This window comes from Olea europaea, chromosome 12 (genome assembly GCF_002742605.1).
Source record: "Olea europaea var. sylvestris chromosome 12, O_europaea_v1, whole genome shotgun sequence".
Taxonomy (NCBI): domain Eukaryota; kingdom Viridiplantae; phylum Streptophyta; class Magnoliopsida; order Lamiales; family Oleaceae; genus Olea; species Olea europaea.
In genome coordinates this window covers 1,398,398-1,415,638 of record NC_036248.1, presented here as the reverse complement: position 1 = coordinate 1,415,638, position 17,241 = coordinate 1,398,398, and the positions used below count along the sequence as shown (strand labels likewise).

At 33.8% G+C, this 17,241-nt stretch overlaps 1 protein-coding gene and 1 pseudogene across 1 annotated transcript in view; both read right to left on the bottom strand.

Annotated features, from left to right (window-relative positions):
- The window catches only part of LOC111405102 (protein HOTHEAD-like), a 5,860-nt gene extending 3,449 nt beyond the window's left edge, over positions 1 to 2,411 (bottom strand). The window contains exons 1-2 of the mRNA XM_023033821.1: positions 2,250 to 2,411; positions 10 to 373 (exon numbers count right to left, since the gene is read on the bottom strand). Of these exons, the coding sequence (XP_022889589.1) occupies positions 10 to 373; positions 2,250 to 2,328 (443 nt within the window). The 5' untranslated portion in view covers positions 2,329 to 2,411. The remainder of the gene's footprint in view (positions 1 to 9; positions 374 to 2,249) is intronic.
- Positions 2,412 to 5,096: 2,685 nt separating this feature from the next.
- LOC111405101 lies at positions 5,097 to 16,697 on the bottom strand (annotated as a pseudogene).
- Positions 16,698 to 17,241: the final 544 nt, after the last annotated feature.

The following is a 17,241-nucleotide window of genomic DNA, read 5'->3' as shown; positions in this document are numbered from 1 at the left end:
CAATTCTACCTTGAGCTTGCTCTGGTGTAAAATCCACCATTAATGCAAGTACCTCCACCCAAGATTCTAGCTCTCGAATTAAAAACTCCATCGGAGGAAATGAAAACTTGTGATGCTGAATTTGGTGAAGTGTCTGTTAATGAGACGAGGAAGTTTTGCATGAATGACACATTAACATTACCAAAAGGAGTTCCGCCTCTTTCCAATAATAAAACACTGAAATTTTGTGAAAGGGTGGCGGCCAATGGGCACCCGGCGGTGCCACCGCCTATTATTATATAGTCATAGGCCACTCCGCCACTACCCCGCGGCGATGAGAATGAATTTGCTTCTCTAATGAATGGGTACCCATATTTACTGTAATTCTCCTTGTCTGCAGTGCGTAAGTTACATGTTATCAGGAAACTTTTCGATAAATACATAATAATTATATAAATCACAACATTTCTTGTTCTGTGATTAAAACTGAAAAGTAGCTTTTTAGCTGCTTTCCTGACAGCATGTTTCTAGGGACCCGTTTGTTTCGCTCTCCTGGTCTTTTGCATTTTGTAGAAGGACAGCACGGGGCGTACATGTAGGGCTGTTAATGGATTGGATTTTGATTCGAATTCGATTTAAATTCGATGAAATTAATAGGAGATGGATTTAGGGTCTCAGTCCGATTAAGATCCGATTCTGATAATCCGTTAACTAAATAAAGCAAATATGGATATAGGTCGATCCGATCTGATTTATTATAATAATATAATATATTTGATATATTATATCATAATCTAGTAAACATAATTTTTTCTATTTTGAAATTTATATTATGCTTTACACATAATTTTTAAATAATAAATAATGTTAGATAATAATATAACATTGTTAATTGAAATATTTGAAGAGATTTAATTTTTTTATTAATTAAAATAAGATAAAAATAATTAGAGTAATTTGTTTTATAACATCAAAAATCAATAATTAATATGTCCAAAAATAATTTACATTGTTTAAATTGATATTATTTGTGATTATAATCTTGTTGAGGTTATGATTTTTAATGAAATTAATAAAATAAATTAGAAACACTTAGAATTGACAATTGACTAATATCCCACGTTGAAATATCACTAAAATATTGAAATATGAGTATCATTTAAAAAAATTAGTATCCTACATTGAAAGATTACTAAAACATTCCAAAATGAGTATCTTTTAAAAAGGAACTAAAGAAGTATCACTTAGATAAAAAAAAAAAAAAAAAAATTGATTTGGGTCTCTTAGTATAATAGGTAAATCCATCAAGATAATTAAAATATTTTTTAGGAAAAAAATCATATTACCAGAAAAAATGGTGGAAAAAATATTTTTTTTTTTCAAATTCGGATCTGATATCCGATAACATAGCAGATGGGATGTGGATTTAACAATCAAATATCCGTTGAATTATTGGATAGGATAATTTTTCTTAACGAATCGGATCGGATTTGGACAGATCCGCTCCATATCCGATGCATTTACAGTCCTACGTACAGACTCAGCACATTACAGGACCCTTATAGGGTTCTCACAAGGGGTGGGATCAGGATTTTTTTTTCCATTTTTTACTGCATCGAGGCCCACGTGGGACCGACCCCATGTGAAAAGCCTTGTACATAGGGTTTTATGCTTTGTAGAAAAACTCTTTTATTTAAACTAATTTCTTCTAAAAAAAATTTCTAATAACATAAACACTTGTAGAAAATTATTCAAATAAGTTTAAAAGCAACTTCTTATGACTCATTTAGCCTTTGTTTATCAACTATTCTACTACATTATTTTTTTTACAGTACCCACTTTCAACCACACATTCTTTATTAAAATAATATCACACATAAATAAAAAAAATTTCCTTCCTTTTCAACTATACATTTCAATATCAATCCCTTTTTCATAATACACTTTTTGAAATTAAAGGAACACAAACAGAACTTTAATAGGGCTTCTATTTTAACTTCTACTTTTGTAGATGGGCTTTCAAAGAAAGTCTCAAAGTCATTTTGAGTCAGCTTCTCCTATTATAAATTGAGGAAGGAAGCAGCTTTTTAGTCACAAAAATGATTTTTTAACTTTTCAAAATGTCAAATGGGTCGGAAGCAACTTTTGCTTTTTAGCCACAACCCCACATCTAGGCTTGTGACTAACTATTAAAACCGTAAGCAGTCAAAGCGTCCCTGAATGAAATAATAATAATAATAATAATAAATGAATTATGAAAAGTAACAGACCTGGACCGGAAGTAAATGTACGGATCCACAGAAGTATAGACACAAGAAGCTCCAAAGCTGCACCACCAACTGAAGCCATTGAAACACAGACAAAAACCTTAATTAAAACAAATATCCTGCCTTCCAATGTAATATGAATATACTGATACACACGTACATATATAGAGGAGAGAGAAACAATCATCCTCTATACATGCATTAGTGAATCAAATAAATATAATAAGAATAATTAGCTTAACTGTAGTCTTCAACTAGGGCCGGGAATGATGCCATATTTGAAGAATTTGGTGCTATGGGGAACTTAACTTTCTTGGTAGTGGAGAAAATTAATTGTTACAATTCTTGGTAGCAGAGAAAATTAATTGCTGCAAGTTATGAAATTAGTCGTCTTCAACTAAGAAAATAAAAAACTGATGCCGTAGTTGACGAGTTTGGTGCTACGGGAGTAAGCTTTCTTGGTTGTAGAGAAAATTAATTGCTATAGTTCTTGGTAGTGGAGAAAATTAATTGCCACGAGTTACGAAAATCAGCTTAACTGTAGTTTTCAACTAAGAAAAAAAAGGAAATTGCTATGTGTACTAAGGGGGGTTTAGCCTTTTTGATGGTGGAGCAAATTTAATTGCTACAAGTTATGAAAATAAACTAATTCTTGGCTAAGAAGAATCTTTGGGTAGATATTACAATGAAACTAAATAAATCACTTTCTAGAATAAATAAAATATTACATAATAAATCGAAAGTTGATAAAACCCATTGATCATGAAAAGTTCAAGTTCTAATCGACCTATTCTTCCTCAGTTACTTACCAACCAAAGTCTGTCCGAAGAGAGTAGAAAGACAAATCTAATATGTTGTAAAGACGTCATGCACAGACCTTTGTGCTAGAGATTAGCAACAACCATTTTATTCATATTTCATTGTATTCCGTTCATAATTCCTAAAACCATTTGAAAATAAAATTGAACGTACGACCATAATGGAAGTGCTGGTGCAACATTTTCGTTTCACCACCACATGGGACCAAAAGGAAAGGATGGGGACATAAAAAAAAGGAAATTGCTATGTGTACTAAGGGGGGTTTAGCCTTTTTGATGGTGGAGCAAATTTAATTGCTACAAGTTATGAAAATAAACTAATTCTTGGCTAAGAAGAATCCTTGGGTAGATATTACAATGAAACTAAATAAATCACTTTCTTGAATAAATAAAATATTACATAATAAATCGAAAGTTGATAAAACCCATTGATCATGAAAAGTTCAAGTTCTAATCGACCTATTCTTCCTCAGTTACTTACCAACCAAAGTCTGTCCGAAGAGAGTAGAAAGACAAATCTAATATGTTGTAAAGACGTCATGCACAGACCTTTGTGCTAGAGATTAGCAACAACCATTTTATTCATATTTCATTGTATTCCGTTCATAATTCCTAAAACCATTTGAAAATAAAATTGAACGTACGACCATAATGGAAGTGCTGGTGCAACATTTTCGTTTCACCACCACATGGGACCAAAAGGAAAGGATGGGGACATAAATCATAATCCAATTTGGAAGCTACGTTCCTTAAAAAACGTCATATTTAAAGACAATATGTCAAAATATGTTTATATTATTAGCCTTTGAGAATTATCATTATCACACAAGTATCCAAAGAGAAGTAATTAATATCACTTTTATTTTTTGTTTGGATTTGATATTAATTTATTCCCTTGATCTCAAATCTCTTTCTTTTTAGTCACATTTTAATTAAGAATGCATTTTATTGAAGAATACATTTTTATTGAGAATGTTCTCTTTTATTTGTTTACTAATATATCTTTATTTAAATTGCCTATCTATAACCAATTTTCCCACTTAATTTTGAAATTGTATAAATATAAACAAGGATAAATTAGAAAAGTTTTTGGCAAAAATTATTTTTTTAATAACATTAATACGATTTTCTTAATCTGTGTGAGAAACAAAACCAACTCATATAAATGGGAGAAATGGGGCATAAGAAAAGTTTTCAATATTTGCTCATTTTTGCTTTTGTCTTCAATTTTTTTCCATCACATTATCATTCTTAACCTTTAATTATTTAACATGTTTTTTCCCTAATTACAATTCTCATCCAAATATTCTATTAACATATATTGTAAAGATGGGCAAATATTTTGTTTAACTTTTATATTAATTATTTATTTTGATTATTTAAAACTACGAGAGATGTCCTTTTGGCCTTCATAACAAATATTTTGGATAAAAATAATCTCTATAGACAATGTGTGAAAGTTAGTTGAGAGATATTCATTGTAATTAAAATGTGGTGTAGTTAATAAAAAATTGTGGTTTAAATATATTAACCCTAGATTATTAGGTGATCGAGTTACATATTGCGTCCATAAAAAATATTGATATGAAATGATAAACATTAAATTGGACTCTCAGATAAATAGTTCAATATGATATCGAACTAATAAAAATCTTGAGTTCAATCATGTTAGTCCTTATGAAAATTTTTATGTTAAACCTATGACAAGAGACATATGATTGTTGGGTTATTATGATTGTTGTTCCAATTGTAAACATGGGTTGTGAACGTCATGAAGAAATGAAATATAAGGAAGAAAACAAGAAAATATTATAGTTCTTCACAATAAATTTAGAGTCGACTACATAATCCAAGACTCCTATAAAAAAGAGTGATTCTTTTCACCAGTAAAAGTAAAATCTCAATTCGCATAAGTTATCTCAAAATATTTTAACACAAAAAATAAAATTGCAATATATAGTAACAAACCGTACCAAGTTCTAGTGAAGTGAGGCCTGTATAAAGTCATCCATTGCATACTTATGAAGAACGGTAAGAAAAATACAAAATAATTCATAAATTCTTATAGTCCACGAGATACAGATCATTGTTTCAGTTCTGGAGATACAGAATTGGAAGGCAAAACTGAAAATCAAACATAATCAATGCCAAGTCAAGGTTTTTTTCCATCACCAACAAGAAACACGAAGGAAAAAATCTACAAAAAATTCAACTCATTGGGACATTTTCTCATGACAAAGAACAGCACATTTATATGATCCCTGCGAAAATATTAACGGCACGTTTGATACGTCAAAGTGGAGAGCAGTGGATACGATTAAGGAAGCTTATTTGTTATTCTGTGCACTGATCCATACCAAACATGCCCTAAAATGTCTTCAAGATTTGTTCCCCCTTTTTGTTGCTAGCAGTCAGATCCATGAATCACAGTTGTGCAGCTTAATACTTAAAAATAACAACAAAAGTGGTATCACGGAGAAAATTGTACTCTCAACAAAAGCTTACTGAAATTTCTGATGAGCTGAGGGACTCGAGTATTCAGTTCCATTTTTGGAAGTTACCTCACACAAAGCACTTGAGTCACCAGTGCTGTTTTGGAATTTCTTTCCTGCAGCTGGAGGGTTATGCTGAGAGTCGGGATTTGCACGCCCTTGGCCTGCCTCGGCCAGTTTTCTAAGAAGGTTTGTGATCGTGGGAAGAAATTTGGTTGATAAGGAAAGAAGTCCAGGAAGCTGTAAGCAAAAAAGATATCACAAGTCTAGAAAATAAGTTGATTTCAAAAGCTTCTGATACTAAGAGCATTTTTGGCTAAGCTTAGAAGAAATAAAAGTTAGTTTTATGTAACTTTAGTTTTGAAGCGTGTTTGTAGACGCTAGAAAAAAAGTATACTTATTTTGAAGATAATTCTTACCCTAGTGTCAAAATAAATATACTTATTTGCAATTTTGATCTTTAAAAAATGTTATTTGTATTAAAACTATGAAGTAAAAATTTTAGCCCCTGTTTGACAACCATTATTTGGGTAAAATAGAGTTTTGGATAGTAATTTTTTGAAAAATGTGTGGTTAAAAAGTAGAAAAAAGATTTGAATTTATATGCAGAATATTTTATTATGTGAATGTATGATTGAAAATGTATATGTAGAAAAAAGAGTTTTGAAGGAATGGTTGTCAAACAAGGGCTTAAACTAGCCAAACTTACTCGGTGATATTTCAATTTACCAAAGAAAATAGAGTTTTGAAGGAATGGTTGTCAAACGGAGAAAGTTGATTCGAGTAGATCACTTACAGCTCCATTGCAGAATTCACCCGAGATGTCTAGTTGTACCCAAAGAGCCTTTATGAGCAGAAAACCAACAAAAAACAACACCCAAATACAATGGATTTCTGTAAAAAAAAAAAAAGAAACGGAAATTCGTTAGGACACTTCAAAATTAGTTGGTGAGAAAGATCGAAAGCTAGTGACTGTATTGCCAGGTAGTCGCTGCTTTCCTCCTCACCCCCAAAACAAAGAAAAAAGGGGTACCTCAAGAGAGTCATAAACTCGTTAAAACCCAAGATTAACAAAGCAACAATCACCCATGGAGGTGGTAACCAAGAGCTATTTCGCTTGCTAGCTTCCTGAAAGTCGGTCAATAATCATCACCAATTAGCAAAATGTATAGCTATCATACTCTTATAAGAAGAGTAACACAAATATGCTAGAAGCGATGCCAGCATAAACGCGTATAATGTTAAAAGAAGATTTTCAGAAACATTATAAGAGCAAGTTCGTGCCTGAGCTGCAATGGCTTGAGTAACAATGTACTCAGTCTCAGCTTTAAATTGCCTCCACAAAGATTTGGACTGGACTGGTGTTAACCAAAGTTTTGGATGGTGGAATCTGGGTCAGGACCACAAACAAAAAACTTAGTTCATTGTGGACATCTACACACACACACTCACACACACATACATATATATAGTTTTAAGCACTAGATCGGGGCACAAGTAGCTTTAAAGCCAAAGTAAAACTATCTTCAAATCCAAAAGGAGAAAAAAAATTTTAACACAATGGAACAGATAAAAAATAGCTTATTTACTCTCAACAATAAGTATATATGTTTTAGTATAAAGGGGTTTCACAAAGATTTGTCATCGAGGTCAGTTGTTTGATATGCTAAAGCGGAGATATAACTGTACCAACTTCAAAGAAACAAACGCTGGAATCACAATAATTACCCCAGCCCAGCTGCTTGAGGCCAGAGGGTCCACTGAAGTGCCCTGATTGGTAGATTTGGGATCCATGAGGGCAAGGGACAATGTGCTTTCAATAGTATCCACATCGTCATCCAAACGGCATGCAGCCATAACAGAGAGCAACTTCAAAGACTAGGAACCAAGAACAAAAATAATGAAAAATTAAAGAGACTGCGATCATTTACACCATAAAAGTTCTTAGACAAGTATGTCATACGGCAAATCGAGCAGTTTTGGTGATTGTTCGAATATCTTCCTTCCCCGTCCAGATCCGTGGCATTGAGTCAGAATCTTGGCTAAATAATGCTGAAAACCTGAAAATAATGATCTGATCAGTTCCATTTAATAGAAGCAGAGAAACAAAACTTCAGCATTGCCATTGTAAACTGGGTCCAGATATGAATACACAGCACATGGCAAGCATCTATCCTTCACCACAAAAAAGCACCTATCCTTCAGATGAATCAAAAACCCTTCCAGCCTCCTCTTTTGCCTTGTCTTCAACCAATCCTCTTGCATGTTCCTTCAACCTCAAAAGCATTTGATCCTTCATTTCTGCGTCCATTTCAAAACCAGAAAGAGCACCAGAAAATCCAACTCCAGCTGTTTCAATCTCACGTTGGAGAAGTTTTCTTATTGCAGGCCATGTATCTTTGTTAGCTCCTTCAAATAAAGCCTCAACAGGTCCAGATAATGCGTCATTCAATTTTATCTGCACATGAAATCTCATTAGTGGTAACACTATACACAAATAACAAAGTATTCACTCAACAAACTCATACCATTTTCATAAATATAACTTAACCAGTAAAATGTAGGGTAACTTAACCATCGCTTCTTTTCTAATGCCATTGCTAGTTATTATAGCCTAAAGTTCAATAAAATTGCGTTTATCCATTAAAGTGAGCATTGCACATACTTTCTCTAATTCTTCAAGTAAATCACAATAATTCAGTTTTCTCTAAATCTAATATATCTTTCATACCTCATATGTTGTCACAAGTTCTGAGAGCTTGGCACTGCTGACTGCAGCAACATGTGCATCTATATCACTCTGGAGCTTATCTCTTACTCTAGAGCAGTCCCAGTTTGCTTGGTCAATCTTCGCATCTGCAGAAGAACAAGTTATTAATCAAAATGTATGCTGATGAGGACAAAATCTCCGTTGTTCTCGACTCCCAGTAAAATATATCAGCTGCTGAATCCAAATTTCAGCCAATGAAAATAACTTTCTAAGATCAACATGATCCGTGTCGACCTAAACAGACTCCCGTTAGTAAGAGATGCAATTTCAGTAGAAAGTTGAAAGAGGAAGGGGTAGACCAGATTTAATGGCCTGATGTAATTACTTTAGATCTTCCAATAGATCTAAACTGGCAAAAAAGGATTCACGTAGCTGACCCCAAATTGGAAACAAGGTTTACTTTTTTGTTGTTATGATATCGTTAATAGTTTGCAGCTAAAAATAGGAAACAACATCCCATGACTGCGGCAATTCAAAATTTCAAAATTTGCATCTGATATGCCTTTTGAGAAACTCTTTCCAGGGTTCACCTTCCAAGTAAATCAGACTGCAGTGCGATACCATGCCCAAAATCCCATCAAGGTAAATAGTAGAGATGAAAGTTAAATATCAATCACCCTACCTGCAGATCCTTCATCAAAGTGTGACATATAATACTCAGTGCAATCACGCGCAGCAGCAGAAAATCCTTTCCCACTATTCAAAGCATTATTGAATGCATCTTTAAATTTTTCAAAAGTTCCAGAACGTATGTGTCCCAACATGAACTGGTAAGCCGGTTGGACAAGCTAATAGATATAAAGAACAATAGACCATGAGAAAAAAAATGATAAAATAAGGAAACCAATAATTTTATTACAAATGATTATTGCCGAAATGAAAATCTCATTCATAACTTTGACGAGCATATCACACTCTATTAGATCTAACATCTACCCCTGCCAATCAAACGATAAGGATAGCATGAATTCCTAGTTATGTGAAACCAGCAACATGGTGCCACTATCAACTTTCAAAGCTACTTTTTGTATGTCTTTCCTTTGACACGTAAAAGTTGAACAAAGTGTGTCCAGAAAAAATGAGAGAGAAACAAGTGAAAACCCTTGGACATTAACCTTAGTTTATATCATCCCCTAAGTTCACCAAAGGATTAAATTCTCACTGTACAAATTCAACTATCAAATTATTCCCTTGGACATTAACATTGGTTGATATCATCCCCCTCAACTGGATGATGTACACAAGTAAACTGGAGCTAGTGACTAAATACTGCACATACAAATGGTCTATTTACTTCAGTTGCAGGTGTAAGAGGGCAAAATGAACTTATCAAATTCATCATTGCAGTGGTAATCTTTTGCAACTCTTACATATTCAACTTGAAATTAGAATTTCATGCTTAGCATCATCCACTCTTTATGTTCACACCCTCTGTAGATGTGATTCTTATGTCTTGTTTATAAAAGCATCTGAGAGATCTTTTATTATCAACCAGCTTTAAAATTGTCAAAGTGATGGGGGAAAAGGTTGATTTTTCCCAGGAACTTTACTAAATTCAAGAGTCAAATGCCATTACTGTATATATATGCATTATGTATCTTATGCATGTGCATGGTGAACACTTTCAACCAATTACACAAGCTTAAAGAAGTATTACTTGCATCAGTTTCTCTTCCAACTGACTGCGCTTCAAAGATCTAACACCTTCATCAAAATATGTGGCCTCGGCATCATACCTATTAAATTAAGAAAAAAGAAATCAAACAAATGAAACTTTCTTGTTAACCCTGAAAATAATATACATAATGAAGGTGTGGCAAAGAAAACTATCTGAGGTAACATTTCGAACAATAACTGCCAATTATCATTCTCTTTTTCTTATATGTGCACTAAACTGGCCTATTTCCATTAATCAGTAGGGGGGGATGGGAATGCCCATTTTCACCTGGGAATTGCCATCAAACTAACATTAGAGATCTGCCAAAAGATGAAAACCTTTTTCCTGTGACAAGGATAAAACTCTCATTCCATGCATTGTGATTAAGATACAAAGAATGTTGCTTAATATTTTGTTAAAACAGCTTCATGTCTGTCTTCTTCCAACCTATTTATGCTTTTCTTGTAATTTATCCTCAGAAAACAGTCCCAACTCTACAATCAAGTACATCAACCATAAATTCCAGTTCAACCCATTATGGAGAATGTTCAAACTGTATCGCAATTTCCCAAGGATGAGCGTACAAGCTGGACGAACTATAACAACCAGAATCCAAACAAGGAACAGAGGATTCAGAAGATCTTTTAAGGTGTAGCCACATACATCTTCCAATTCATTAACGTTTTTTTAAGTTGACAGTTTCCAAGATACTGGAAGAATATAAATGCAGACATTTATCAACTTACTCTGATAGACAAGCATCAAGAATTGAGCTGAGCTTCCTCCCAAAGCCTGGCACCGGCTGCAACTGTACAGTCTCTTCTAGTTGACGCCATTCCTGAATAATACGATCAAATAATCAGTATCATGGATAAAATAAAACATTTAAACATATTTACGAAGATATACCTCATTTGCAGTAAATGAAGAGAACTTTTCATTAGAAGTCTCTTCACAACGTACAGTGGCAACCATCACCTAGGTATAGACAAGAAGCTAAATGTCAATGATAAAATCACTGAATAGTTTATTAGTGAATTTACAAGTAAGTAGATGTTAAGATCACAACCTTGTGCGCAGGCAAATCAAGGTCCTTGTTCTCCTTAATGATCTTCCAAATCTGTTGTGCACTAAATGAAAAGCCTGAAGCTGGAACCACGGCCCGTCTATCCCCAGCAAGCCCACCAGGTGCAATAGAATGGAAGAATCGCTGTCTTAGACTCTCCACCTTCATTAAAACCACATACCAAAAATTAGATCCCCGAATTCACTAATTGAAAGATCATCCATCTCTCAGAAAACAAATCCGTAAGTAGACATAGTATTGAAAAAAGGAACTCAGAGAAGTCCAAAGTACATGCATCCAAAAACATGAGTGTCATTTTAAAGAATTCAATGAGAACCAGAACCTGCCCTTTAAATTGTTCTTCCTTCTCTTCAAAACTGGAAAGAGCCACAACTTCAACCTGCCATTCAATCATTTAAGAAGATGTTATATAACGTCAAGGTAAATACGTGATAGGGTTATTCAACAAGTTAGCAACTTACATTAAAAAATTCACTTAATGGAGTCTTTTTGTGAGCTTGAGGCTTGGGAATCCCATCCCATATCTTCAGAAAAGGGTCAGTGATACAGTGAGAGACTGAAGGTTAGCAGTCAATCACATTAAAATATAATAATAATACAGTAATAAGTCACCATATGGTGCACCTTCTGAATGTCTTCCCTTAAAACAGGGTCTAGATTTTCCAAAGGCGTCTATAAGGAAAAAAATGCTCTGTCAGATCAAAGGATCATTCCATAGGATCAAATTAAGTTTTTAAACCACATTCAACGGAATCATAAAAAAGTTGAAGAGGGTGAACATACCCTTGTTTTATCACATATGACAAACATCAAAGTGGTTTTGCGTGGACTAAATAATCTCATCATGATCTGTTAATCATAAAGATAAATCAGTAAGACATTAATATTTCCAATTATTGCCTGTACAGAGCAAGTGCACAAGTTACCTGGAATACAGTTTTTAAGAGTGGCTTATTTGCAGCCTGCTCACGACCTATGTCATGACACCACCTGAATTGTGTAGGTTTTATTCAAATAAACAATATAACAAGCCCAAACATCTTCATTACATTTTAATAGTTATAAACATGATTTTTGAACCAACAAAACAATCTTACATATTTATCAGCACTATGTCAGAAACAGCAAGGCTGAAAAGAGAACTTTGCTTTTCAAATGCAGTATCATCCTGTAATGAAGCAAAATAATCAGAATAGAAGAGAAAGGTCGACTAACTCCAAATTTGTCTGTTTCTCCACTTTTTTGGAAACAGAATAAAAATTATCAAATAAAGGAAAGATAACTTAAGAGCAGGTAAGCTGCCCTAGTATGCATGCAGTTAATATGAACTCTCAGATACTATTGGAACATAAGAGAACTTGCATTTGATCTAAATACCATAACATCAAGGTATTGCGTACTACAACAATGATTATACCTTCTGCCTCTTGGACCCTTTTTAACCAGGAAAAAAAAAAAGGACTTCAATGTCAAAAGAGGGACACTCCAAACAGAAAGATTTTGTTTGACGGATGGTAAACTTACATAGCCAAAGGAGAGTAAAGATACACTTTCAGAAACCATTTAATTATTTTGTATGAAAACTAAGTGCAGAATGTTTTGCAGGCTAAGTGAGATGAAGACACATAATTGCAAAATAACATGAAATATCGAATGAATCATTAAATCCACAAATCGTCATGAAAATTCGAAGTTTGCAAAGAATAAGTGCTTCATTGAAACCTCTCCTCGTTCTCTTCCATCAGTGCCCTCTAAATCCATGACAAGAGTGCAAGGTTCAATCCCAACACAACATGCCATCCAAATACCTTTTGTAGTTTGAGACCTGAGGAAATTTGTGTCAGTAGGCTTCGATTTATTAGCAGGCAAAAAAGAAGTAACATCAGAGGTAAGAAGTAGTACATGCCTCCCCTTGAAAGCATCCATCTCCTTAAAATTAGTACCAAATAGGTGGTTTAACAATGTACTCTTCCCTGTCAAAATCACAGAAGAAATTTAAAAGTAGGCATAGACTAAGAAATGTGCACAACATTGACAAGTTAAGGAACAGGAATCTTTAGGTTGCTAAGATACCCAAATTAAATGCCCCAAAGAAGTGGATGCTAGTAGAAAAAGGAGGACTCAAGTAAAGGGTTTTAAGTTTAAGAATAAATGTTTATTGAGCCTCCCAGAGTCCGGTAAAAGCCAAATTGATAATACAGCAAAGGAGTATCTTTACAGCTAAAAATTCATACCACTGCTTTGAGGGCCCATGATGGAGACGATGGCATAAGAAAGTCCACACTCAGCGAGTTTAACTTCCTTCATGAAATTATCCATTCCATCAACATTGAAATTACCATCTCCATCTATTAGGTGAGTTGAACAACATCCGTCACTTTTATCTGAATCGACAAGTACAGCAATTGCATTATCATTACCATAAACATTGCTTGTATTGAACTACTAATTTCAGAAACAAATCGTGTGGATATGATACATCTTTGAGCATTAAAAGCCAATATATAACCCACTCAATAGATAAATAAATAAAATTTCCAATTACTTTCTGCAACAATAATCCTTACTGTTGAACTACGTGGAAATATTGATGACATCCAAAAACATGAGTGTCATTTTAAAGAATTCAATGAGAACCAGAACCTGCCCTTTAAATTGTTCTTCCTTCTCTTCAAAACTGGAAAGAGCCACAACTTCAACCTGCCATTCAATCATTTAAGAAGATGTTATATAACGTCAAGGTAAATACGTGATAGGGTTATTCAACAAGTTAGCAACTTACATTAAAAAATTCACTTAATGGAGTCTTTTTGTGAGCTTGAGGCTTGGGAATCCCATCCCATATCTTCAGAAAAGGGTCAGTGATACAGTGAGAGACTGAAGGTTAGCAGTCAATCACATTAAAATATAATAATAATACAGTAATAAGTCACCATATGGTGCACCTTCTGAATGTCTTCCCTTAAAACAGGGTCTAGATTTTCCAAAGGCGTCTATAAGGAAAAAAATGCTCTGTCAGATCAAAGGATCATTCCATAGGATCAAATTAAGTTTTTAAACCACATTCAACGGAATCATAAAAAAGTTGAAGAGGGTGAACATACCCTTGTTTTATCACATATGACAAACATCAAAGTGGTTTTGCGTGGACTAAATAATCTCATCATGATCTGTTAATCATAAAGATAAATCAGTAAGACATTAATATTTCCAATTATTGCCTGTACAGAGCAAGTGCACAAGTTACCTGGAATACAGTTTTTAAGAGTGGCTTATTTGCAGCCTGCTCACGACCTATGTCATGACACCACCTGAATTGTGTAGGTTTTATTCAAATAAACAATATAACAAGCCCAAACATCTTCATTACATTTTAATAGTTATAAACATGATTTTTGAACCAACAAAACAATCTTACATATTTATCAGCACTATGTCAGAAACAGCAAGGCTGAAAAGAGAACTTTGCTTTTCAAATGCAGTATCATCCTGTAATGAAGCAAAATAATCAGAATAGAAGAGAAAGGTCGACTAACTCCAAATTTGTCTGTTTCTCCACTTTTTTGGAAACAGAATAAAAATTATCAAATAAAGGAAAGATAACTTAAGAGCAGGTAAGCTGCCCTAGTATGCATGCAGTTAATATGAACTCTCAGATACTATTGGAACATAAGAGAACTTGCATTTGATCTAAATACCATAACATCAAGGTATTGCGTACTACAACAATGATTATACCTTCTGCCTCTTGGACCCTTTTTAACCAGGAAAAAAAAAAAGGACTTCAATGTCAAAAGAGGGACACTCCAAACAGAAAGATTTTGTTTGACGGATGGTAAACTTACATAGCCAAAGGAGAGTAAAGATACACTTTCAGAAACCATTTAATTATTTTGTATGAAAACTAAGTGCAGAATGTTTTGCAGGCTAAGTGAGATGAAGACACATAATTGCAAAATAACATGAAATATCGAATGAATCATTAAATCCACAAATCGTCATGAAAATTCGAAGTTTGCAAAGAATAAGTGCTTCATTGAAACCTCTCCTCGTTCTCTTCCATCAGTGCCCTCTAAATCCATGACAAGAGTGCAAGGTTCAATCCCAACACAACATGCCATCCAAATACCTTTTGTAGTTTGAGACCTGAGGAAATTTGTGTCAGTAGGCTTCGATTTATTAGCAGGCAAAAAAGAAGTAACATCAGAGGTAAGAAGTAGTACATGCCTCCCCTTGAAAGCATCCATCTCCTTAAAATTAGTACCAAATAGGTGGTTTAACAATGTACTCTTCCCTGTCAAAATCACAGAAGAAATTTAAAAGTAGGCATAGACTAAGAAATGTGCACAACATTGACAAGTTAAGGAACAGGAATCTTTAGGTTGCTAAGATACCCAAATTAAATGCCCCAAAGAAGTGGATGCTAGTAGAAAAAGGAGGACTCAAGTAAAGGGTTTTAAGTTTAAGAATAAATGTTTATTGAGCCTCCCAGAGTCCGGTAAAAGCCAAATTGATAATACAGCAAAGGAGTATCTTTACAGCTAAAAATTCATACCACTGCTTTGAGGGCCCATGATGGAGACGATGGCATAAGAAAGTCCACACTCAGCGAGTTTAACTTCCTTCATGAAATTATCCATTCCATCAACATTGAAATTACCATCTCCATCTATTAGGTGAGTTGAACAACATCCGTCACTTTTATCTGAATCGACAAGTACAGCAATTGCATTATCATTACCATAAACATTGCTTGTATTGAACTACTAATTTCAGAAACAAATCGTGTGGATATGATACATCTTTGAGCATTAAAAGCCAATATATAACACACTCAATAGATAAATAAATAAAATTTCCAATTACTTTCTGCAACAATAATCCTTACTGTTGAACTACGTGGAAATATTGATGAAAACGGGTCGAAAGGAATAATGTCTTTTTAATTCAAAAGTAAAGAAGGGAGTTAACCTTTACTGAATCGAGTAATGACAAAAGATCAGTTGAGCCAAATGCTTATCCTGTCCACTTTCTCTCCATCATTTCAAAAGTCTTTCTTTTGCAAGTAATTAAAGAAATTCTTGATTTAAAAGATCCTTAGCAACCATGCATAAACTCCAACCCGGTTAAAACATTGAATAATATTCATCAACAAACCCGTACTTAACTATAGAAACTATATCAACCCAATCCTAATCAATCAAAATTTCAACCCAACAAACCCGTAAATACAATATTATTCAAATTAATCCAAAATCTAACAATGTAACGAGCGCAGACCACGATTTTTTTACCTTTATTTAAACAAGAAACCAACTAAAAAGCAGTTTTAAGCACAAAAAAAAAGAAACGTACGCAAGGTAGAATAATCTAAAGGATAAAATAATAACGTTATCAAAATGTAATAATTTAAATCCCCGGATAGTGATTGGCAGAAAATGAAAAAACGATCAAATTCGGTATTCATAATACAAATTATCGAATAAGAATATAAATAAACGCAATGCAAAACTGGGGAGAAAAAGTAGAAAATGGATCAGAAGCGAACCCATTTGCGAGATAAATCAAATGATTCGATCAATGGTTCGAGGAAGAAGATCACCGTAATTAAGATATCAGATGTTATTCTTTTGGCGCCAGTAGTCGTTAACAATTAAAAATGTTATTGTTTCGCGCTTGTAGTCGTTAATAATTAAAAAGAAATTAGACGATTTTGTAAGGGACAAACTTTTTACAAAATTCTAAAAAGTGGTGTTTTTTCGGCAATGACTTTACAATTGGAACTTAAACAGAAATGTCTCCAAAGTGCGCAAGCACACGAGTACTGAAAAGAAATATTTTAAGTCTAAACTAAGAAATTGAAATTACATATTCTCTGTTTGATTCGGGATCCTTTGCTCTATGTCTTTTCTTCCTTTTATATTTCCTTGATGCTCTCTTTATGATCAACCACTTAGAAACTGCTTAATTGCTTTATAACTGTCCACTTTCTTTATGGTGGCCAACTATTCGTGGAACTGCTGTCTCTAAATGCTGTCACTACTTTTTGTCGTTCAACCGTCTTCAACTGAACTCCCTGAATCGTGGAACGTGATGAGATTATCCAATAACTGCTTCGATGACTGCACTTTTAGATAACCATAATATCTTATATTTGCTAAGATCTTGGGC